Source organism: Hippichthys cyanospilos, chromosome 3, assembly GCF_059441005.1.
Source record: "Hippichthys cyanospilos isolate Australia breed blue-spotted pipefish chromosome 3, RoL_Hcya_1.0, whole genome shotgun sequence".
In the NCBI taxonomy this organism is placed as follows: domain Eukaryota; kingdom Metazoa; phylum Chordata; class Actinopteri; order Syngnathiformes; family Syngnathidae; genus Hippichthys; species Hippichthys cyanospilos.
The window spans coordinates 22,288,214-22,313,474 of NC_142371.1; the positions used below are offsets into that span (position 1 = coordinate 22,288,214).

Below are 25,261 nucleotides of genomic sequence, written 5' to 3' on the forward strand. Positions count from 1 at the left end.
TACACAAGTGTGACTTGAGTTGCCGTGCGATTTACTATTGTGCTGGCTTCTTACTGCAAAAGTGACATAAGTCATAAAACAATGTGACAAACTCATTTAATGTTTAATGATTAGTGAAACTAAAACATATATACAAGGTAATTTGCTCGATTGGTCACCTTAACATGCGCCACCAAGTGGACGGCAATGGCGGTGCATGCTGAGAATTTTTTTTGGAGGGGTTGACGTGTGACGTTTTTTTTACGGTTTGTTGAGGCTCCACAGGGGGTCCAGACCACTGAGGGGGTCTTGGCTCTCTGAACTTTGGGTCCCGTGGAGACCCTGGCCTTCCACCGGCTGTAGGAAGCTCTGCTTGGTCACCCGTTGTTTGGCCCACCCGCTCCCGGCCTCCATGGAGAAGGCCTCGGGGGCCAGCGAGGCCAGCAGCTCCAAAGACGAGGTCGGCGGCGCCGCCGTCAGCGTCTCCGGCGGCGGCGAAGCCGAATCCAGACCGTTGGGCGGCGGCTGGGACGTTGCGGCAGGGGGTGACCCCGAGCGATTGGGGGATGACTCGGATGAGCTCGGGAAGGTGACGGGCTCCAGCTGGGAGCAGGCGATACTTGGCGAGTGGGCGGACGGTGAAAAGGAGACGGGCGGATCATTGTTATCATGGAGTTCCAGGTCCCCCGAGCCCAGGTCGCCGGTGTGAACGCTAAGCTTGGCAACGGTGGCTTGGATGGAGCTGATGGGCATGTCGTCACCCAGAACCAGGTCCTGCTGGGACTCTTGGCGGGAGTATGGCTGCAAACAAAACCAGGAAGCCAGGGTGGCAACTATTGTTGTAAACAATTGTGGGACCACATCATTCTCTCAGCAAGAGAATCTTCACATTGGATCAGACAATAGGACTAGACTCTTCTCGCTTGACTAAAACCTTCTTTTGGGGTACTCCCTGCTCTTGAATTGAGAACCTTGGAATACTACAGCCTTCACTCGGGACTTGACCGTTCGCTAGAAACAGTCTGAGAACTAGGACCTTGAGGACGAAAGAACCTTCTCTGGGAAACGGTACATTCCTTTAAACCGGTTATCTCCCTGTCCTAGAACCCTCACTTGGGACTGGACCATCCAGCTGAGCCTTCTATTGAGACAAGAACTTTTTCTTCGGACGGGACCTTTCTCTTTGAACTAGAATAGGAATATGGCAGGGGTGCCCAAGTTTGGTCCTCCTGAGAGCCTATCCAGGTTTCAATGTTGCCCTCCAACAACACAGCTGATTCAAAAGATCAGCTTTGCAGGAGCCTGATATGGATCCTTAAAGTTGCAATTAGAAGAGGGCTTTGTTGAAAATAGGTGGATAGTGTCTCTTGAGGACCAGACTTGGGCATCTCTGATCTCAGGACAAGAACATTACTTTGCCTTGGGACTACAGCATTTTCTTGACTTTACTCATCCTTCTCTGTTGACCGGGAACCTTTCTCAGTAGTACTTTCTCTTCAGATCTAGACCATTCTTTGGTATTTAGAACTTTCTACAACCTTCTCTTGGGATTAGGACCTTCACTGGACTCTTCTCTGGTTAAGAATTTTATCTTAGGATTTGAACTTTCATTTGGGACAACACTATTCTCTTAAGCCTAGAATCTTCACTCGGGACAAGTAGCTTCTCTTCGGACTAGGACCTCTGTGGACAAGATCCAAAGAAATGTCTCCATGTGAACTGCATGCGTTAGCGTAAGTGTGTGTCGTTACCGTGGAGGCGGTAGCAGCGGAGTTGCTGCTGACGGGCGCCACAGAGACACCGTGTAGAAGCAAGATCTGCTCGGCGTGCTTGGAAACGGCTTCATAGCAGAACTTCAGGTGCAGCTGCACGGGACGCGATGGGATGTGCTTGGTTACTTATGCATAGGCGGATGGCGGCGGCATCGTACCTTCTCCTGCAGCATGTTCTTTCTCTGTTGCCGCATCTTCTTGACCAGGGCTCGCAAGTCCACGATGCCGTTCCCCGCCTCCAGCTCCTGCACCGCCGCATACAGCAGACAGAAGGCGCCAGTGCGACCCACGCCAGAACTAGGAAACAGCAAGAACATGTTCTGAAACTTCTCTTCGAGAACTAGACGAAATGCCTCTTTGGGAAAATTTTGTCTCTAGTTACTCTAGAAGCCATTTTTAGAAATTCCTTTCACCAAGCACTTAAAAAAAATACATTTCTTCACCATTAAAAAAACAAATCAAAATGTAAAAATATGTCTTTGGGATTGAATGATTTAAGGGATTATCTGACCTGCAATGGACTACCACAGGCATGTGCAAGGGCCTCTGGTACTGGTAGTGTCCATGGACCTCCTTGATGAAGTGCAGCAGGTTGCTCTTGCTTTCAGGGAGCCCCCTGGTGGTCACAAAAGACAATACGTGTCAAAAGAAGAATTCACCGACAACTCAGGAGCTCGAGTGAGTGCTCTTACAACTCTGGCCAGGAAGTAAACTGCAAGTGGACCACGGTGCGCTTCAGGCTCTGCTCGTTGTACTGAAGGCTGATCATGCGCTCCACGTGGGTGGCTGTGTTCTTTTGCGTGGTCAGGCTGAGCTTGATCGGACCCTGAGATATCTGTTGACCGCGCTCTGTCGGGAAATAGCGCGCCACTTTCCCCTGCAAAGGGTTGATTATCACTGTTATAAAACCAAACTGACTCATGAGAAAACAAAGAACTAGTCCGACCTAGACATTTTGTGTTGCCAATTTAAAGGCTTTTCCTACTCTAGCCTGACGTAATGGAGCTCCTCAAGTCACTACAACCTAGTTCCTTGGCACCAAGATGCCACAGGATGGCAGAATCTCAAATCAAGACAAGTTTTTTTTAAGCCCAAATAAAACTAAGTTGATGGGAATTGATGTACCTTTTCCACTTCCTGCTCCGACACCAGCATGACCACCAGAGAGACCTTCTGTTCATAGACCATTAACCAGAAGTCGGCGGCGGTGCCGGTGAGTGGCGCCTGTGTGGCAATGATTTTCGGGCAAAACGGCGACAGATCTTTGATGTAGCTGGCGTTGATGTAGTCGTCTTTGCCCGTCTGCAAAAGCACACGGTTGAGATCATAGGGCATGACGTCCTGGTGCCGGTTCTTCATGGTGTAGCAGCGCGCAATGGCGATCGACAGCTGCCGGGCGTCTCTCTCCTGCTGCTCCTGGAGCTCCTTCCAGTGCGCGTCCAGGACTGACATCCCCTTCTCGCCCTCTGAAAAGTCCTCCAGGGACTTGACCTGCACTTGGAAGTCTTCCAACTGAGTTTGGAGGCGTGCTACGAGGTCCGGAGCTTTGTATGGATCGCCTTGGATCAGAATAACTCCCTGGGAGTCCTTCTTGCGGCGCTCCCCTTCCTGGGGGTCTGCTTTTGTGGGCTGTAAGACATTGGTGGGGGACTTGGCGCCTCCTGGTTGGCTCTCGGGACTGGAAGATAGAAGGTCATGGTTGCTGGAGTTCTGAATCTGGAACAGAGACGCGGAGGGAGGAGAGACAGCCATAGGAGACTGAAGAGTGCCACCGATGTTAGGGGAAACCGTGTGTCTCTGTTGGGGTGTCAGAACCCCAGCAGACGATCCAGTTGTAGGGGATGTAGACTGTGCAGGCGATGGCGGGGGAGGATGCATGGGCTGTCCTGGTTGTCCCACTGGGGGACCTCCGGGACAGGGTTGGAGCATGTGAGGATGTGAACCATGTGGGCCGAGGTCAGGTGGTCTCAGTGGGGCACCTGGAGGTACATTAATTCCCGGAGCTGATGAGTACACAGAAGACTGTGAGTAGGCTGCGTTAAAAGAGGCTTGGGGCTGCTGAGCGGCAATGGACTGCGGGGCCAGGGGCTGCTGAGCCATCACGGGGGGCCCTCCAGTGTAGTGGGAGACTTGTATGTGGCTTTGACTGGGCATGGACATAGGCGGTTGAGGCACGTTTGTAATCGGAGGGTGTCCAGAGTGAGGGTGGTGCGGTGGAGCAAGGGAGCTGGGGGGAATATGACCTAAAGGAGCCCTTGGAAGATGGACCTGAGTGCCAGGAAGCAGATGAGCTTGTGATGCAGGAGGCATTTGCGGTTGATGTGGCGGGTGGATTGTCTGGTTGGCAGAAGGAATCGGCCCTCTTGGGCCACTTGCAATTTGTGGATGGGGTCCAAGTTGCTGGGCACTGGGGTGCATTGGCAGCCGTTGGGGAGTAAGGTAATGTTGAGAAACAGGTGGCACGGTCTGCGATGTCGGGGGGAGTTGGTGAGGAGCATTTGCTGGAGGCATCACGCCTTGAGGTGGAATCGCCATGGGACCTGGTATCACTTGAGGGAGCTGCTGAGAGACGTAGTTCTGAGGGGCCTGGTAGCCTTGGGATATCTGTGGTGGAACTGCGTAGCCATTTTGTTGTGGTTGCATATGACCCGGGAACATTTGTGTGTACTGTGGAGGGGTGGCAGGTAGCTGAGCAGCGCAAAGCTGCCGAGGTGCACCGGGCTGCAGAGGGGGGCCGACCTGAGCAGGGGTGCCAGGCTGTAGAGGGGGCCCTACCGGCGCAGGGGTGCCAGGCTGCGGAAGGGCACCAAGCTGTGGAGTGACGCCGGGCTGTGCGGGCACGTATCCATGCGGGTAGGCCTGCGGCGGTAGGTGAGGGTTCGAAAGAGCTCTCGGTCCAGCTTGATAGCCTGAGGACAGGGGTTGCCCCGGGGGAGCTGGGAACTGATGCTGCACCTGCTTCTGTTGTGTCACTTGCGGCACAAAGTGAGGATATGCACCCACCTGTGCGGGTCCAGTGTAGGCGGTGGAAGCCGGGGGTGGGACAGGGGGTCCAGAATAAGCGGCAGAAACCGAGGGTGGGACGGGGTGGTGAGGCGTCTGAGGGTAGCTGACTAGAGGTGTTTGAATGGCGACCACAGTGGTGGTTGAAGGGCGGGCTGGGGCGGGACACACTGGGCTTGCTTGAGGGACTTGAGGCCTGTAAGCCACCTGTGTAGGCAGCTGTGGGGGCATCTGGGGGGCTATTTGGGGAATGGGTCTGCATGCCAAAGGTCCTGCTCCGGGTAGAGTGCCAGATGTTGGAAAATGAGCAATCCGAGCGAGAAGCTCCGGTGGCGGCAAATTGGCGGGGAAGCGGGGAAGACCTGCAGCTGAGGGAGTGGGCCAAGGCAATGAGCTGCTGCCACCCATGTTGGCACCAGGTGGGCGGAATGCTTCTGGAAGAGAAGGAATGTCCAGCGGGAGGCTGCGAAGCTCCTCTGGCTTCTCTTCTGATAATGCTAAGATGGCAGCATTAATTTGGGCCAATTCTGGATCCTCAAGACTGGAATCATCATCCTGAGATTTTGGTTTCAAGGAAGGCTTTGCTGCTGTGGGTCTCGCTGGAGCCTTCTTATGGCTACAAGGAGAGCAGAGGTCAGAATATGCTAGCTTGACCAGTTCCAGTATAAATAAAGAAATCCTACCTTTCAAGGAAATGTTTTCGTTCATCCATCCGACTCTGACTCCAAGTCTTCACTCTCTCCAGTAGACGTGATGCTTTGGCCTCAAGGTCATCATAGAACTCCTTACCCTCCTGCGATTTCTTCATCAGGTCCTCATAGGCCTCATAGGAGCCCACCAAGCCCTGGACTACGGTGGTCCACTGTTGATCTGTCTCGCTCAGGCGCTTGCGGACCGATGCGTACTGAACATAGGCTTCGGTCAGAGCCTTTAAGATGGTCTCCTGGGCAGCCAGATTCTGCTCTATGTAGACCTTCACCGGATCGTACTTCTTCAGCTGCTCTTCAAAAACGTCCTGGAAGTACAATAGTGTGGTTATGAATTTCTCTGAGGTCTGGAGCTTCATTTTGAGTTCAGGAATGTTCCCCGACATACCCTTATGTCTGCTTTCTCGGTAGTAACCAGGATGGAAGTGATGTCATCCTGCTGGATGAGGTCCCGCAGTTGTTTCTCCAAAGTGACTCTCTGCTCTTTCATTTCCTGAACCTTTCCCAGGATGCGTTTGATACGCTGAAGCTCGGCGACATCCTCTGCTCAACACAGCGCAATGTGTAGTCACTATTCCCCCCCCCCCCCCCATATAGTCCTTCATGCCCATTTTTACCTTCGCTAAGTTCCGGACGGGGTAGGGTGTCTTTCAGGCTCTCCAGTGGTCCACCCAAAAGACGTAAGTTGCTGATGTGAAGGTTCATGGCTCGGTGGAGCTCCGTATTGGTGAAACTGGCCTTTTCATGGGCTTCCATGTACTTCTCTAGGTCCCTGCGAATCTCTGCTAGAAGCTGAACCTGCTCCGCCGGGTGGACCGCGGCCGAGGCGGCGGATTCCGGGAGGCTTCGTTCAGCCACCTCGTCGGCCTCCAGAACGTCTCGGATCTCTCGCAGGGACGACTCGACTTCGGTAAAGATGCCCGAGAGGACTGAGGCAGAGAACACAACAAAAAAAGCCATTGAAATTTATTTTGTGGAACCCCGGACCCGTGTTTTGACTCCATCTCTTAAACACGAATGTTTTTGCCTGCCGAGTCACCACACACCTTGCATGGACTGAGTAAGGCTCTTGACGGTGTCAGGTCGAACGCTAAGAGCGGCACACTTCTCCATCAGGACCGGCGGAATATGGTTGTACATGTCCAGGTTGTCTACCGACTCGGCCTCCACGCCTAGCGAGTCCATGAACTGCCTGCAGGGAAGGGAAGGAATGCGTTAGCTTAACAATTAGCAACACTCCCGTCTTTAGATGTGGTTTCTACTTACTCGAGTGTGTCATTCTTGCTTTCGATCTTGCTCATGATGTCTCTTAGCAGCTCTGCTTTCTCCTCGCTGTAAACAAACATTGTGCGGCAGTTAGCATGCTAAAATGCGCTAACAGAATTGGTGCCTACCTGTAGAGGGAGGCAGCTTCGTGGGCTGCCATGGGTACTAGCTTGGCAAAGAGATCCGGACCGGTGACGCTAGGGTCCGTGGGATTGACAGGTAGAGCTTTGACCAGGGGGGCGCCTTGCACACATTGTGGAACTTTGTCATTAGCACACAAGGGCTAGCCTGTCTTCTTTATGCTTTCAATGCCTACCACTTGCATTGATCGCGACCCGTAATTTGACATTTTCTAACTTTTTGGCATCCGCTGCTACTAAAGAAGTGTTTACAAATGTAAACACTGAAGACCAAATAACACATTTACTGTTTATACAGTCAACCTTTCTTTATTTTACATAAATATATTTTAGACAACTCTTTCATGGTCAATGAAACAAAGCGTCAACCACAGAACAAATATGAATCAGTGCGGTGTGTTCAAAAGTGATCATTACGAACGGGAACTAATAAACTGCCTTCAAAAGGTAAACTGACTGCTCTGGCCAGAAAATGCAGAGCATTCGAGCGTTGCTAGCTAGTGGTCAATTAACGTTAGACGACGATACATTTTAGCGCCCTAAATTAGCGACAGAGCATTATTTTACAAGGTTGTGTTAACTCGCATACATGTGGCTGGGGCGCACATACAAAGTTTCTTTGTTACCTTTAACAGATGCCAACGATTCCACAGCGGGGACTGGCTCGTGATAGATGAAGTCGTTGTCCTTTTTGGCTGAGTTGAATCTGCAAGTTGCCCATCAGTTCATGTCGTCAGTAGGGGTTCAAACTGACTGCAAAAGTTCGGAAAAGCGCTTTCTTACTTGCCACCGATGACATCCATGGTGAAGATCAGGGCTTCCTGCACGCTGTCAGGCTGACCCTGCATACACAAACATTTTCTGAACCCGCCATTATCACCGGTGAGATGTTTTGCTGAGACGTTCCGTACCTTTGACAGTTTGATTGCTTCCGACAGTTTTTCCAAGGAGCTTTGAAAGTATGCCAGCTGCAAACAAACCAAAGAACATTCAAACACAAACACTATAGAGTAAGAACAGTTTGTGGCGTATGTGCGCACGCACCTGCTCGCCATACTTTTGCTGCTCCTCAGCTTGTTTCCCCATATGGAGCTGTTGAGTGAGAACAGTGAGGTGTGTAGAACGGTGCGTTTCATGCGCTCACACGCACACTTCACACTCACATGCGCAATAGCAGCAAAGTAGTAGATCTTCATTTGGACCAGCTTCTTCCAGTCCTTCTGGATCTTTCCAAGCATGGAGGCAGTCTCGGAGTTCTCCAGAGCCCTGCAGGCCTCCTTGTAGTAATCCACCACCTGGGGGCACCGCAAGCAAACGGGTATTCATTTACGCGATGATGTCACGCACCACATAGGAACGATTGATTGGAGACACGCCCACCTGAGCGCTGATACGAGCCACCAGGAAACTCTTCCTGTTGTCCAGCATGGATTTCTCTAGAAGACACTCTTGAGCTTGACCCTGACACACAGATTTAATTTAATGACAGCGTGCGCGCCAGGTCAATTTTTGTGTACCAATTCTTAGTCTTCCTGTCATTCTGTGTGTGTATATCTAAAGATCCGTGCATGTGTCCTACCAGCATGAGGTTGATGTTGAGGTTGAGGATCTGGTGACTCATGTCTACGCTGAAGTTATGACTGAAATGGTCACTCAAGTAGGAAAAAGCTCCTGCCGCGCATTGGAAGTGTGTGCACGACACCTTCATGCCCTGGAAGAACATCGACAAGTAGTGTCAGTGTGAGTGTTTGTCTCTGTATGCTTTGTGTATGTTTGGATGCATCATACCTCCTCAGATACGCGGTTGTCCATGGCTCCCAACATAGAATGTAGAGCGCCTAGAAATCAACATAAGTGAGATTTTTTTAAGGGGACATGGTAATGACAAATAATTATTTTTATAGACAATTAAAACCTTGAAAACACATTTTTCAATTTAGCTTTTTACTGCTAATAATGGCTAATAAAGTTTAGCATCACTTTGAATAAAGTACAACTAATGATCATTTCTACTGGGCACTTTATACTGTATTACTTTCTACTAGCTTTCTGTACCTTTGTATTTTTGCCCTAAATCAAAAACTTAAATGCTGGAATTTTCATCAGAAATTCATCAAATTTGTGTCATCTAGTGGTGATTGTTGCATATTCACAGCTCATCGTCCACAAATTCACCTATTTGCCATTTTTATTTTAAAACCAGAAAACCTTGGGTCAAGTAAATAGACGTACTAAATATCCAACTCACCAAGATTGTAGAGAATACACGCCTGCTCATAGCTGATGTCATCATGGGTCACTTTTTTACCTGAAAATATCTCAGTCCTGCACACACACACGCGGACATGTCACATAGCTTTATCAATGAATCAGCTGTTGATGCAATAGGTTTACTCAATCAAGTCACGCTGTCTCAGCCCAAAAAAAAAATAAAAAATCATGTGACATCACACTGTGTGTGTACCATGAAATAGCCACAGCTGCCTCCTGTCCTGTTGCCATGGGAATGCGACTCTGGAGGTAATGAAGCTGACCAAAGTACTTCCTCAATGTGCTGCATCCCTCAAAGTCTCTGGTCACGTTCACGGCGCTCTGGAAAACACAGAAATACCTTTTAGGTAGTCCTTGCAGTCCGTGGTCACATGACTCCACCACGTGACTTGAACCGACCTGACGCAGCGTCTCCAGTTTCTTCAGCTGCTCATTGTAATCGTCCGGATTTTCTTTGTAGGCGGTCAAGATGTACTGAAGACACAAGAAAAAACGGAAATAAAATATATCTATAGCTATTTGCTAATAAGACTTCTCTGTCCAACTCAAATTTGTTGAGTTATATCATTTATTTGTGATAAAGAATTGACATTAGAACGAGGCTATTGTGGCTAACTGCTATGCTAGCACATACGCTACATGTCCTACTTATATGCAATATTGGCTTTGAACAGTAATGTTTACAAATGTGATAAGACGTCAAAACTTTAAACGCTATTGAGCTAATCACACAAGGACTCTCTGAGGCAAGAAAACAAAAATAACATCTTGTATGGGGATTATGCGCTAACATAGGATGTAATATGTGCCCAACAAACTTTGACAAGTCATTTTATAGCAGATCTCACAAAGCAGCAACAAACAACGTAAACATTAATCGCTGTACAATGTTGGAATGAATCAAAACCAAAAACCACTTTTATTGGGATAAGTTTGAAAATGATGTCACACAGTGCTCTTTATTGCGGTCACATTTTATATCAGGAAAAAAATCTGAAAAACAGGACACGACCAAACTTCAGTTTCATCCTGAATAACATTAAAACTGGCTAACAAACTAGAACACACTGAAAATAACAACTGTACTAGTTTTGTCCGATAGTATTAATTCTATGTATAGTTCCCATTTATTTAATAAGCACCGACCAGATTACTTCTAGAATGACAAGAAGGCATCCTATTCTAAAAGGACTTTATAGATTTAATTCACTTCAAGGAGAAGTGCATTTCATTCTTTGCCTTTAACTAGTCGTTTGAATTGATTGATGAAAAAGACGCTAGTAGTAACTTTCTGCACAGCTGATCTTTGACCAATATATTACCGTATTTCTTAATGGCGTGATGATGACGTAGATATCAAAAGTAAACGATTATCTAAAAGGCAAAGGAGAAAAAGCTGAACGTTTGGCCATACGTGGCATTTAGAGAAGGTCCAATACTCTATATTCATTTCAGACTTTGTGTATTTCGATGCCCACTTGTTGCAACTTGCTTGCGAGCTGTTGTCATGGCGTCGTGGCTTTTGAGTCACGTGACGGTTGACGTTATCGCGACCGAATCATTGCCGGACCAGCTGGGCCGTACCGGACCGTGCTGGTCCACTTGTGTCCGCTTATTAGCCGTGTTAGCTTTTTCGTTAGCCGCCGGCTAATTAGACGAAAGGTTTCGTCGATGTCTTAGCTAACACGAAGCTAATCATGGCATCCAGAAGGCATGCTAAAGACAGCCGAGAGGTTCGGCCTTTAAGAAACGTTTGGCCGTGAAACCTCCGTCGCTTCCGGTCAAGACTGGTTTGTTTACAGCCACTTGGTACCCAGACCCCTGGCTCCGCGTCCCCGCCCAGCTCACCTGCCTGACGGCCGAGTTGAACTGAAAGTCTCCGGCTTCCTTCAGGTCCAGCCATATCATCGGCATGCGAGGGACCGCCTCCATCGCGGCTGCGGCTGGCGGTGGCCTCAAGCCCGAGAGGATGTCACTCAAGGTCGGCTCGGAACGGAGGAGGTAGGCGGCTCTCGAATACGCACTGGGTTCTTTACCCAAACAACTGTGTCACGGAGCTGTCCACGCTTGAACCGGAAGTACGGCGACGTCACGGACACGCCCAGAGCAAAGCGCGCATGGCCTTGTGGGAAATGTAGTTGACAAGGCAACTGGCTGTTCCGTTCTGTTTTTCAGCTTCCACGTGTTTCTTTGTCATTGTAATGTGCCTGTCACTAATTGCGAAGCCTCCTTCATAATTCGTATTCCAATGGGACTGTTTCTTTTACTTGTCGGATTTCTAATTGACCTCGATGACGTATAGCATTTTCCATCCTTCAAACCTTTGTCTTCTTTCTTCTGTTGCATTTTTTTCTGATAACGTGACACCATGTTTTTTGTATAATTACAATTAGATTTATATTAAATGGTATTAAAGTTAACATTTATTAATGTCAAAACAGTTGAAGTTGACAAGTTGATTCTAAATCTTTGATTTGTCGCACACTGAATGATCACCTGTCATTCATAGGTAAACGTGCTAATATTTATTTTATTTACAAATGTCACTGGAAATATTAAATAACATGTATTCACGCTTTTTAAGTTGTAATACAATGTCACGATGACGTCATCGCGGTGTCACAGGAATTTCAAAGTTACCTTTCAAACCAGTCTCCAAACCTTACCAAAATCATCTTTTAAAGGGGGAGGGTACTAATTTTACAAAGAAAATTTTTAAACAAGTCATCTTGACCAGAACAAAGACTACTTTTCTTTGCTAAAAAGATGTAGAAGTTCAAGAAGGACGTTGGAATACATCGACGAAAAGATTTTGTTTCAAATTATCTACCTAAAACAGGCAGCCTTTCGGGACTAACGACGAATTTTGCTGTTTTAAAAATTATAACATGATGAGAAAATGAGAACGTCATCTTGAAAAGATGGATGAAGTAAAAAAATTGGAAGTTTCTGTCACGATTTTAAATGTCCAGCACATCATTTGATTATAGGAGAGAGATAAGGAAGCATTGCGTTTTGAACGGACGTGCCTCGCTTGACTGGTCCTTTCTTCTCTCGCCAATAGAGGGCGCTGTGCGCTCGTCCAGACTCGAAGGCGACTTTTGTCAGACGTCTCCAGACACATCACCATGGTGACCGCAGCTCAGGATGCTAATGCAGCCACAGGTGGGCACGCGCGTGCGCGCACACTGGAGACAGACTGAGGAAGAGGAGGAAGGCCCGCTGAGGAAGACGACAGCAAACAAAATGGAGGGAGGCACAAAAAACACGATGAAGGAAAGTGAAGGCAAGACACACGAAATGACTTTTAATAATGAAACAGCGCATCCGGCTGAAGAGGAGGAGGAGGAGGAAGAAAGTGAAAGAAAAGTCATTGCAGAGATGTTTTCTGAGGACTGTTGCCATGGTTACTTGATCTTCTCTGTCACGCCGACGTTTTCGTATTCGCCTCACGCGATCGTCGCAAACAAATAAGGCCTTTGTCAGATCCCTTTCATATTGCAAATATTTCATTCATAGATCATTCATGATTCATTCACATCCCATTTATATTTGCATATTTTTAATTTTGTTTCACATAATTCACCTCAGTTCATAAACCAACACTTCTCCATGACAGTACTGTATATCAGTATATATATATATATATATATATATATATATATATATATATATATATATATATATATATATATATATATATATATATATATATATATATATATATATGTTATATATGAATATGAATATATATTGAATATATACGTTTTGTATATATACACATGTAAAAATAAACCAAACATGTTTCACTATATTAATATTTGATACACGATACACGAGATCAATAGTAATGTTGGTATTAATGTATGTATCAAGCTATTAATGGAGATAACATCATTTCATTGTGTTTGTGATAATTCAATGGCATACATTTTTGCAACAAAATTTCAGACACATTAAAATTCAGATATTGTGCTTTAACAAAAAAGAAATGTAGGTAACATTTAATCAGATATTTGTGTTCTCTGTCGTGTTTTCCATGCTCATTGAATGCTCACTATGGCACACCTGTGCTTGGATATTAGAAAAGTGAGATCTGTTTAAAATATGAATCATAGTCAAAAAATCAATTTATGAGCCGCATAATTAATTTGAACTCTGCAGCAGCACTCATGACGAACGCGAAACCCGATTGGTGGTGAAAAAGTCACGTGAATAGTTCATGTGTGGGTTTTATGATAAGAAATTTGATATGGAGGGCAGCACAAATGTGGTTGGTTGCCATGGTTACACAACTTCATGCAGCACAGGAACGTGTTGCTCTTCTGTGGGAGGTTGTGCTTACATCACCTTTTATCTTATGATGGAAACTATTTTCAGTTATGTCTTAATATGTAAGTGCACTGTGTGTGTGTGTGTGTGTGTATGTGTGTGTGTGGACTGCTTTTAGCGCTGGAGGAAGATCTCGCCATCAGCTTGGCTGTGGTCCAAGGTGACCCGCTTCAGCCGATGGAACATCCTGATGGGCGCTATCTACGTTGGTTTTGCTTTCCTGGTAATGGCCAATGGTGAAAGTGACAGGAAGTAGATGAGCATCAGGTCACGTGGTTATTTTTGATTGAGTTTAAAATGGTCTCACGGCTCTCACTGGTTGTGCTTCATTAAAATTGTCTCACGGCTCTCACTGGTTGTGCTTCAAAGTATTTATTTACTCATTCCATAATCACTAAGCAGTCTAGAGATTTTTATTGAGCAGTGTCTATTTCGAATGTCGTCACTCGAATAGAAAATGGAACCGGGCCCGATTGATGCCTCATCAAAACGATCGATTAGCGTGCCTTATTTACACTCTTGATTGTTTAATGAGCACAAACGACATGTCATCGACGCTCTTGATCAATTAAAAGGCCTGATTGACACCTCAACAACACCCTTGATCAATTAACACTCCTGATCGATTAAGAGGCCCGATTAACACCTGAACAGTTAAATAACGCTTTAGCTTAATTGATTAAGGCACTCAATCGACACTTGATTATTTAATGAGCCCAAATGACATCTCATCTACGCTCTTGATCAATTAAAAGGCCTGATTGACACCTCCACACTCCCTATCGATTAAGCAGCCTGATTAACAACTGAACTGTTTGAATCAACTAAGAAATTCAAATAACACTTTAGCTAAATTGATTAAGGCACACCATGGACACTTGATTGATTAATAGGCTTGTTTGACATCTCAACAGCACTCTTGATCAATTAACAGGCAGAATTGACACATCATCGACACTTGATCAATTAATAGGTCTGAACGACACCCCAATAACACTTGTACGATTAACTAGCTGAGCTGACACATGCCTGTTTGACAACTCAGCACTCTTGATCGTTTAACATTTCTGATCGGCACCTCAACATTCTTGATGAAGAAGCCTAATTGGCACTCAAGAAAGATTAACACTTGTGAGAGACACCTCATTGAGATTTGATTGTTGAAGAGCACTAATTCACATTTTCTCCACACTTGATGGATGAATGATGCCCGATTGACTCTTCAGACACCCTTTGTCAATTAATACTCACTTAATTGACACTTCAACTATCTTAAGTGATTAATGACACCGGAATAACACTTTTGATGGTTTAACACCACAAAACCTCATTGATACGCTTAGTTCATAGTAATTTACAATTTATTGACACTTAATTACTAGGCCTGATTGACAGCACAGACACTCTTTATTGATTAATAATCCTCCAACACTCTTGATCACGTGACCCTTCATCGACACGATTTACACCTCAACAACACTATCAATAATCCTGAACAGTAGCCTTGATCGATTATCGGGCCTGATCGACCACTCGTTGATCTCCGAGCATTGTTTGATGTTATTGATGCACTTGATGTCCTGCTGTGCTTGCACACATGTTGCCATGGCAACAGCGCCAACAACAGTATTCTCAGCTGGTAGCGTCACTCAACCAAGTCAGCCATGAGAAAACTGGGCTCATTAGAATATCAAAGGACGCCGCTCGCGCCAACTGTCGGCGTGATGATGGTGGCCATGACAGGTTCATCAAGCTGCTTATTTTCTCTTTTTGAAAGTTTCCATGTTACATAAGAAGATGAACGCTGGTTTCAAATTCTAATCCGCTTTAGACTTTTCTGTGATGGTGCACACACATACACACACACACACACATACAATCACACAATCACCAAACATATATTTGAAAAAAAAAAAAGTCTTCACCAGCTAATGTTTTAAAAATTAAACTAAGTGTAAAAATATGTTAACTGCTCTCTCTCTCCCTCCCTCTCTCTCAAGAGAGAACGTTAGCGCATATGTTAGCTGTTGCAGTGATATGATCAAAACCGGGCTAAATGCTAATGTTTAAGATAACAGTTTAAAGCATTTCCTCAGGTTATCAAAAGCCCAAACTGTTTTCACGATTAAACACACCACTTGTATGTTTTAACCATTAACCGTTAAACAAGCAAAAGAAAATACTAGATGCGGTTATGAGTCATACGTTGGCACATATGTTAGCTTAAAGCATGTCGCAGCAAAACATTTAAGCGTTTTATCAAAAACTTTGATCCAGTTATCAAAAAAAAAATAGTGGTTAAACTCACCTCTTTAGCTGATGTTTTAATCATTAACCATTACATAGTTGTAAAATTATGCTAACATTTAGTAGTGCGTTAGCGCATGTTAGCTTAAAGTATGTTGCAGTGACAACAAAATAGGGTTAACTGCTAAGGTTTAAGCTAACAGTTTTTTAGCGCATGTTAGCTTAAATTATGTTGCAGTGACAACAAAATAGGGTTAAATGCTAAGGTTTAAGCTAACAGTTTTAAGCATTTCATTATGAGCAACGCAAAAACACACGCACATCTACAGTATAATAGTTGGGATGTTCAATTGCCACAATGCAAATGCTAGACATTTAACCTAACCTTAACCATGACAACAGATTGTCACCTTCTGTCTGGATTTTTCCTGTTTTACTTTTTGGAGTTTTAGTTTATTTCCTTGGGTTCAGGTTGTGTTTTTCCTCGCGTCCGTTTGTTTAAGTGTGTTTAGTTCCACCTGCTACCCGTGTGTTCCAGCCCTGTGTTTCAGCCAATCAGCTTCCCCCACCTCTCGTTCCATCCAGCTGTTTGGCATTTGCCCAATTATTGTCTATTCAAGTCCCAGTTTAGTTGCAGTTAGCTGTTGGGTCACTGTCTTATGTCGTGGCTTCCTGCTAGGTTTCTGTTTCGAGTTTATTTTGTTCTTTTACCCTCATTTTTGCTCGTGTTGGATTTATTTTCCCCTTATGTGATTAAACTATTCATTTTTTGAGCACATCCTCTCCGTTATCCTGCATGTTTTGGGTCCCCTTCCTTCCATACCTCCACTCACCATGCTGAGATGTGACCAGATTTCCTTACCTTAACACTTACTTTAACCCAGTGCTTCTCAATTATACTTTGCCAAGCCCCCCTAGGAAAAAGTCCCCCCCCCCCCATGCGCTGTCTATAAATAAGGTTATCCATTAAAATTGTATAAATATAACAAAACTGGTATCCTTTTTAACGTTATGGGTTAGGGTTAGAAAAATTCAAGCACACACACACACACACGCACGCACACACACACACACACACACACACACACACTAATGCACGTCTTCCCTGGGCGTATATTTGCAAAATTGTTATTCTGTGTGATGCTCTGCTGGGCGCAAAGAACAGCCTGTGGCCATTGTGTGTGTGTGTGCTTGTATAAGTGAAAGTTTGCCTGTCTGTGTGTGCATGTCAGTCTTGTGCATACTGTATGTGTGTTCGTTTGTGTGTCCGCATGCGTATGTGTGTGCGCATGTGTGTGTTCACCCTGTCTGGCTTCACAAGAGAAGCAATCGAGCCCCCAGCGGGCGTGTGCTGGCGGCAGCTGATAAGGTGAAATTGAAATGTTTTCAGGCCTCCCAGCCCGCCGCCGCCGCCGCCGCCTTCTCGGAACCTGCCGGATGGCTCCAAGGAATCCATTTTTCATTTGTGTCCAAACACATGATGCCTTCCCCGCCGGTCAAACAAACCAGAAAAAGAAAGAATGACTCTGAGCAATCTGACCTTTTAATTCCCAAAAAAAAGAACTGCTCCTTCAGGAGCGAGGAGGCTCTTTAAAGAGCTCCCACACTGACGGGAAACACGGGGAAGTGCGGAACATGCACGGAGAGGCCAGCGACATGCACATCATGAAGCCAGCGAGAAACTTGTGCGACTGGCGGAAGGAAGGGAGAAAAAAAAAAGGCCACGGCTTCACGAGAACGTTGCGAGAAAAGGCTCAAGCGGTCCACTCCCTGTCGCAGCAAGAAATGGATGAGAGGAGGCGGGGGGGGCGCGAGGGGAGTGTCTCTTTTAATGACATCACCAGGAAGGAAAGTTTGTAAACAATCTACACTATAAGGCAGAGGTGGGAGGAAGTCACATCTGTGCAGGTCTTAAGTCTTAACGTTCAAGTTTCAAGCAAGTCAAAGATGAGTCACAGTCGAGTCAAAACAGGTCTCGATTTATGACTTGAGTCAGAAATCAAGTCATACAATCTCGTGAGCACTGGGGATGTCCAGATCCCGATCACGTGATTGGAAATTGGGCAATCGGGAGGGAGAAATAGAATGCGGTTAGGAAAATATCATTTTGTTTTATTAATTTGTTTGGACTGGGAAATTACAGAGATATTGCCCAAATAAGGAACATATGAAATTAGCTGGAAACAGCAGGAGTGGAAAACTTGGTTCAAACCACAAGTTTATGAAGCAATTAAAATATGCTGTATAGTTTTTTTTTTGTAAAAAAAAAAAAAAAAAAAAAAAAAAAACATCTCAGTGACTCAGTGTCGCCAGATCCTCTAAACCAAGTGACTCTGGTGCAGAATAACTAAAAAAAGAGATCGGAACATCCCTAATTAGCACATCAACCACGTTGCATCTGTTCTTGTGTTTGCTAGCTGCACTAAACAATACGTTTTCTGTACATAGTCCACACCAATGGTCCTTATTGGGTATTATTTTCTTAACTGACAGACACAAAGCATCGTTCACGTTTGACGCGATAGCAGTGAACTAAAGTGTCAAGTTAGCTTAGCTTACTCGTCCGAAGTGGGGTTTATATTTAGTCAAGCAAACCTAGCATGTTGCTATGTTCCTTTTCTTGATTCTATAAAAAAAGATGTATTATCAATACCCCCCATCCTCATATGGATACAGGTGAGTTATGATTATTATTAATCATATTATTAATATTGTTATAGCCAAGCTAGGACTCAGTCTTAAAAATCAGCGACTTGAGCAGACTTGCTAACCGCTTGTCCACTGCTTGCCAAACAGTAAACTATCTTGAAAACTTTGATTTTCAAACGTCCTAGCCAAGCTAGGTCTTAAAAACTGCCGACTTTACTTTGACTCCAGTCATATCACATGACTCGAGTCAAGTCATGTGATCAGGGCCTTCATATTGGGCTGCGGGTTAGCTAAACTTTGAGCTAACGTATCTTAAGTTTCTAGTGACAGATTAGGTTGGATGTCCTCATATTTTTGAGAAGCCATTCCTCTTTTTCATAATTATATCAAAACAATCCTGGATCCAAATGGAATCATCTTCAAAACTCCCTCCAAAATGGTTCCATGCTAGGTTCGTGTTCCTAAAAAGAACTTTGCTTTCAAAACGAAGTCAGTCGAGTTGATCCTTTCGTACGTTTTTAGCCGAGCGCGAGTCAAGTCATGCGACCCGAGTCCCCCACCTCTGCTATAAGGCGCACAGATGGCGAGGAGCCATGGCGTGAGTTTGGCAAAGGCTTCGGTGGGAGGACGGAGACGGAGACGACCGAAGGGGGGCGCCGTCGCGGTCGGGGCGCCGCCGCCGTCCACCTACCGAGCGCCGGCAGTGACCCTGCTTGAGGAACGCGGACGTCACGTGACGAAAAACCACACGGGACAACATGTGGAGGCACACGGTACAGCACTGTCAACTTTGGGTCCGACATGGCCGCCGCCAGTGTTCAAAGGGTTTACGTTAAAGGGAGCGCTCCGAGAAGAAGAAGAAAAAGGCGGGAAGCCTCGGAGGAGGTCGACTACGCGGGTGGGCGGGACAACATTGATTGTCTAACTCTAGCAAAAGACGCTGGCATGTAAACTGCGTTTTGACCCTGTTGAGACGTTCACACACAAGATGGCGGAACGAGGTAGTCCACGAATGGAGGACGAGGGAGGAGGAAGGGGCGTGTCCGCCGGAGGGGGCGCGTCCACTCGGGGAAGCCGTTTTCAAGGGGACCGAGTGCCGCTTCATCGTGGGGGGTTAGACTAGTGGTTCTCAAACTGGGGTCCGGATTTAAAAAAAAAAAGGGTTTTAAAAACAAGGCATAGTATAACTGAAATCAACCAAAAAATTATGCATATTTCTGCAATAATGTGTGCTAATTTTTCTTTTTTTTAACAGTGACTTTTTTTTGCATCAAAGGTAAAATACGAGAATAAAGTTGTATTTTTCAAAATCACATGCTAAAAATCAGTCAATTTGTGACTTTAAAATCTTAATAATATAGAAGAATTAAGTTTTAAATGGTATTTTTATCTCTAGGTAAAATGAGATTTTTTTTAATCCTGTTGACAAAATCCAATTAAATTTTTGTAAGACTTTTCATCCGAGCAAAATCCGATTGTTTTTGCATTGTTATGAATTTTAACCGTAAAAACACAACAATTTATTTTTGACTTTGGCTCATCAATCTGACACCAGTTGTTGTCAATTTTTATCTTGAAAAATACGAGATTAAAAATTTTATTTCCAACAAAAGATGACTTTTTTCTTGAGATTTTAACATTGAACGCTGATAAATTTAGATTTAAATGTTATAAAATTAAGATTTTTGCTCCTGATAAAATCAAACCATATTCTCCTAAAATTAAAAATGTTACCAAAGTCCGAATTCATGTAACATATTTTTTTGTTTTGTTTTTTTACTCGCAAAAAATTCTATTTGAAACATTATAACTTTTTAACATCCCGATTTTTTCTCGTAATGTTCCATTTTTTGGCATCAAAATCGTGCCCCATTCTTTTAAAATCGCCTACAGTTCAAAGTCCAATGTGCATAATATTATGAACTTTCATCCCAACAAAATCCGACTGCATTTTTTTTTAATTAATCTTGAATCCGGACAAATTTAGCAGAATCTAACTTCAGAATCTAACCCTGTTTTATCCCGACAAAATCTTACTTTACTCTTGTAGGATTATGTTAATCCGAACAATTTTTTTTTGTTCTTGTAAAGATTATGATAAAATCCTCGTAATGGTAGCGCAACCTACCGGCTAACGGAAATAAAGGAATTTTTTCTTTTTTAATTAGAGGGATAACCAGATTTACCTCATGCAAGGAATGAGCTCTGAAAGATTTTTAGTGATGTGATTTTTTTTGGTACAAATCTGTTGCCGTGGCAACGCGTCATTTGCCAATGTTTTTTTAAGGGTTCTATTTTTTCAATGAAAAAAATTTGACTTTATTAATAGAATGTCTTTAACGAATAAATTGACTTAAAATATATTGATATTTTTACTCTTAACCACAATTATTTTTCCCCAAAATAGGCAGTACTGTATATTTGCATGTGTTTGAAGCCTGTGAGGGGTAAAATTGATAAATTTTTTTTTTAAATCAATGTATATTGTGTTTTTTTTAAGATATCGTTGGGCGTTGACTGTAAACCCCAAGGGGGATTCAGGGGGGATTGGGATAACGAGCGGAAGCTGGGCCAGATTGGCGCGGCGGACCCCGAAGGTTCGAGAACGGGCGCCTCAGACGATGCGATAGTCGAAGGTGTCCTTCTCGGTGTGGTCGGTCCAGTTGGACGAGGGCATGCTGCGGTACGGGTCCAGCAGGATGCGGAAGCAGCGCACGATGAGGAGCGCCAGGAAGATGAAGAGCAGCAGCACGAAGACGAAGGCCGCCTTCTGCTCCAGCGTCAGGTAGGACGCGGCGTGCTGGCCGCCGCCCGACGACGACAGCGTGCTGCTGAACAGGCCCTCGGCCATCCTGGGCACGTCCATGCTGGAGCGTCGCGGCTCCAGCGCGGTGGCCGGCGCTCGTGGCGCTAACCGCGCGCCGAACACGGGGGGGGGTTGGGGGTGCGGCCGACACGCGTCTGCCAAAGGAGACAAATCCGTCGCTTGATCCAGCCCTCATTTTGGAAAAAACACACATGCTTTTTGGGGTCGCTAAGTATTTTCAGTCATTTCCACGTCATTCTCGCTCTAACGTAGCCGAGGGATGGCGCACTCCCGGTAGCGTGATGACAAAGTGTCGTAATGTTGTCACCATCTGGGTGGAATTTCAGCTCCCTGGTGTCTTTTTTTAATGCTTCCCTTTGATGTCAAAAGCCTTTGATGTAAAGAACTGGGCTGTCTTGTGATTCAATTCCATTCCAATTTTTGGGTCTACAAACCCGATTCAGACAAAATTTTGGATTCAAAACCATTTTTTTTTTAATCTGGCTGAAAATTTCCACCGCCTAGCGTCCTTTTTTACATCTTTGATGTAAATTTCCTGCTGGAAATCTTTGATTGTCTCATAATTTGATTAGATTTTTGGGTCAACGATTCGATTCAGAATCAATTTTGTAATCACGATTTTTGCAACTGGGTGAAATTTCAGCTCCCTTGTGTCTTCTTTCACTGCTTTTTCTTTTGATGTGAAATGCCCTTTGCAAAGGGGTAAATGTACCCCATTAAACTATTCTGCAATCATTCAATGAAGGCCATCTGAGGCACTGTTATCAACGGAAACGTCACTGTTGACCTGTTACGCCGTGCTAGCTCGGCGCTAGCTAGCTAGCACAACATTGGTCGACGGATTTAAAAGTTTGTTTGCTAAAAGTAACCAGGGTTCTGCCATTGGACAGTCAACTCGGGTAGTACTGGACTTTTACTTAAGTGATTTGAAATGAAAATTCACAAAGTTTTCTAAAGGTTGACGTAGCTACGTTAGCGCGTTAGCCTGGGTTGGTACACTATGATTACGTTTCCTAAATGCGCTTTACGAAACATATGGTGTAGAATGAAGCTGACTTCATTTATTATTATTATGACAAAATTGGATTCTTTTTTTCATATCATTTTTCATTTTGGGCAAAACAACACCGATTCGAATAATTTGGCAGTTAAATGGTAAACGAACTGCCATTACTAATGAATGAATATTAGCTAACATATTGCTCGTGAAGAAAAAAGGCTATTCTAGTCACATGGCAATTAAATACACTTACGTGGCATATTTACGTAGCATCATTAAATTCAAACAATTAATTCTTTACGACTTGATGGAACAAGTAGTATTAGCGTGAGCATGGAGCTTTCCAAATGGTGCATTTGTCTAACGTAATTCCAAAACGTTTCCGTTTCCATCCGTCGTGCGTCGAGCTTATCCTCGCACGGGTCACGGGCGTGCATGAGCCTACCCCAAATAATTACGCCTCGAACCGGTCGCCAGACAGTTGCAGTCCATAAAACGTTGTCTTAACAAAACATAACTTTCAATTCAATTCATTGTGAGAAAAAAAGAGAAATTTAAATGGTAAATTATGCTAAGAGGATTATATTATGAGTGATTAGGGAGGCAATGAGGCAATAGCGAGACAAGATGCAGTAAAATATTATGAAAAGGCATGCATAAATATTTGGAAAAAGAGCGCAATAGATTTAAAATATAAAATATGAAAAATGTGAGAAATTATGAAAAGAAAAATAGAATGATTCACATGAACATTGAATGTAAAACGTAAAAACATGAACAATTGATAAAAAATAAAATTGGGATTTGAAAATACAATACCATTTTGATAATGAATGAAAAAAAAGCTCAAATATAACCAAAACAAATAAAATATTGATATATTAAGATAATACCAAGAAAAATATTGAAATATACTAGCAATGTACTGCAATATAAATGTCAAATAAAATTCAATCAAGATAATGGAAGTAGAAACAAATATGTGTTGAAATAATGATACAAAAAGCACAGCATATGTGTACCTAATAAATTGGCGTGTTGCTTTTGGACAAAATGTCCTGTACTGAAATATTGTTGACCAACAATTAAATCCTAGAAAAATAGATTAAAAAAAAAAAAAAAAACCTTCCTTGTCCTCCACGCCACTCTGGCATGGACGATCAAGTGTGCATGTCACTGACCTGGCTCCTGCTCTTGCTGTTGTTTACTGTCGTCACGTCAGCCAGCCATCACGCCGCCGCCGGTTCGATCCCCGAGTCCGTGCGAGCCGCCCGCCGCCGCGTCTGTGCGTCTTCACGCGCGGACCTCACCCTGGCGTGCGCGCGTTTCTCTGGGCGCGCCCCCGCGCCGGCTGCTTGTCTGCCGGCGATGGAGCGGTACCCCGTCGCCATGGGCAACCTGTTGCCATGGCGATCCTCCTGCAAGGTGATGTGGCGCAAGTCAATGAGGAAGGGGTGCGGCCCTTGAGCACACGCGCCTGACATGACTCGCGCGCTTTCAACTTTGAGCGAGTTGTCGCTAACTAGACGGGATCAGTCGAGACGCCTGGTCCTTCGGGTGTCTTTGATTTCTCTACCATGTTGTCCAATGTGTCTTTGATTTGTCTTTGAGATGTTTTAACATCTTGGATACTATTTTTTTACTTGTCTGATGTTTCTTTTCAGGTGTTTTGATTTGTGTCTTTGACGAGTTCTTTTGTTGGTCTTTGATGTGGTTTTATTGTGGGCAGGCTCGACATGACTGCTTTGTTGTTCAGGCGTTATTTTGGTGTGTCTTGAGTTTATTGGATGTCTGAGACATTTTTGATATGTCTTTGAGGTGCTTGCAGCCGTTTTGTGAATGGCTTTGATATCAAGGACAATTCAATTTTTTGTCGTTGAATTTAGCTACTTAGAGCCACGTTCTAGTGCAACAGAACATGACATTTTAGTGATCATATCTGTGCCTCTGGGTCTTTGAGGCATTTATGATACACACGTGTGGCTTCCTTTTTTCTTCTTTAGGCATACAGAGTGACATCCTAGTGTGATGTTTGTCATCCTTTGGGTGCGATTGATATCAAAGACAACTCTAATAGTGTTTGACATGTCAGTTATGACTATGAAATGTTTTTTAATTTAATACATGATACATATAACATGGGCTTCCCCTGAATAGTGAGCACGTCCATGTAAGCAGTGTACTGTGCTTCCCTCTGGTGGTATTTAGGGAGGAGTGCATCGTCTTTCACCCGACGTCATGGAGCGCTTGAAAACAACACTGACTTCACAGGACAAATTTCAGTAGATTTGGTCAAGATTGATTTTTTTTTTTAAATTAAAAAGACGACTTCAAAAATATGTGACTCCTAAAACAGATATTAAGAACCATTTAAATGGAAAAATCTGCCGAGCATGTTTTTTTTTAACTAATATTTTAAAATGCCTGTTTTCCTGGTAAAAATAGAAATAGTACTTGTGAGACTACAACAACGCGGCAAATTATGAGAGTCTTCGCCCCCGAAAATTACGTAATTTTTAATTTTTCGTTTGAAGACGTCATCACTTCAAAGCGCCTCCGCCTCACTGAGCAAATTCCCTGCACCACATTTGTCTGACCACAAGATGTCCCGATACATCTAACAACAAATCTGAATGAATACAATATTAAAAAAAGTTACATGGGCAAAATAAACATTTCATAAAAGTAAAAGTGCATCATAATACAAGTCTTTTGTTGGTGTAGATTTGCAAAGGTTCTATGGGGGGTTCCATGCTGTAGAAAACTAGGCTAAATTGTGTTTTGATAGAATTAGTTTGAGTTTTTTTTCTTTTTTTTCGTGACGACTCGACTCGAATTCTTCATTAAGACATACACAATTTATGGTGGAAGTGTGGGGCCTTCAACACCACACTAAGTGTAGCACTTACCGTAAGTCATCGCTCTTTTCTCAAAACTGTCCAGCATTCAACGTGAGCCCCAATGCTAATGCTAATGCTAATGTTTCCGGGCATGCGCAGTTAGGAGACAAAAGAGCGACGAACTTCTAACAGAACAAAAGTAATTTCGAATGATTATTTTTTATTTTC

At 44.2% G+C, this 25,261-nt stretch overlaps 2 protein-coding genes across 3 annotated transcripts; both read right to left on the reverse strand.

Moving 5' to 3' along the window:
* Nucleotides 1-79: 79 nt before the first annotated feature.
* ptpn23a (protein tyrosine phosphatase, non-receptor type 23, a) lies at nt 80-11,200 on the reverse strand. Of its 2 annotated transcripts, none has more exons than XM_088409323.1 (24): nt 10,987-11,200; nt 9,538-9,612; nt 9,332-9,459; nt 9,116-9,192; nt 8,656-8,705; nt 8,447-8,578; nt 8,248-8,328; nt 8,031-8,162; nt 7,912-7,959; nt 7,779-7,835; nt 7,651-7,709; nt 7,494-7,573; nt 6,856-6,970; nt 6,728-6,793; nt 6,508-6,653; nt 6,079-6,390; nt 5,850-6,004; nt 5,438-5,769; nt 2,877-5,370; nt 2,444-2,628; nt 2,263-2,367; nt 1,910-2,048; nt 1,731-1,844; nt 80-780 (listed from the first exon to the last, which is right to left on the reverse strand). In XM_088409323.1, the coding sequence occupies exons 1-24, from the start codon at nt 11,068-11,070 to the stop codon at nt 241-243; spliced, it is 5,706 nt and encodes a 1,901-aa protein (XP_088265449.1). In that variant the 5' UTR covers nt 11,071-11,200; the 3' UTR covers nt 80-240. The 2 variants fall into 2 exon arrangements, with proteins under 2 accessions (XP_088265449.1, XP_088265450.1); XM_088409324.1 differs by having other exon boundaries at nt 734-1,662.
* A 6,042-nt stretch (nt 11,201-17,242) lies between these two features.
* Nucleotides 17,243-25,160, reverse strand: LOC148426312 (cortexin-3). The gene is made up of 3 exons (XM_088412012.1): nt 25,103-25,160; nt 23,375-23,611; nt 17,243-21,327 (listed from the first exon to the last, which is right to left on the reverse strand). The coding sequence occupies exon 3, from the start codon at nt 21,230-21,232 to the stop codon at nt 20,981-20,983; it is 252 nt and encodes an 83-aa protein (XP_088268138.1). The 5' UTR covers nt 21,233-21,327; nt 23,375-23,611; nt 25,103-25,160; the 3' UTR covers nt 17,243-20,980.
* Between the last annotated feature and the right edge of the window lie 101 nt (nt 25,161-25,261).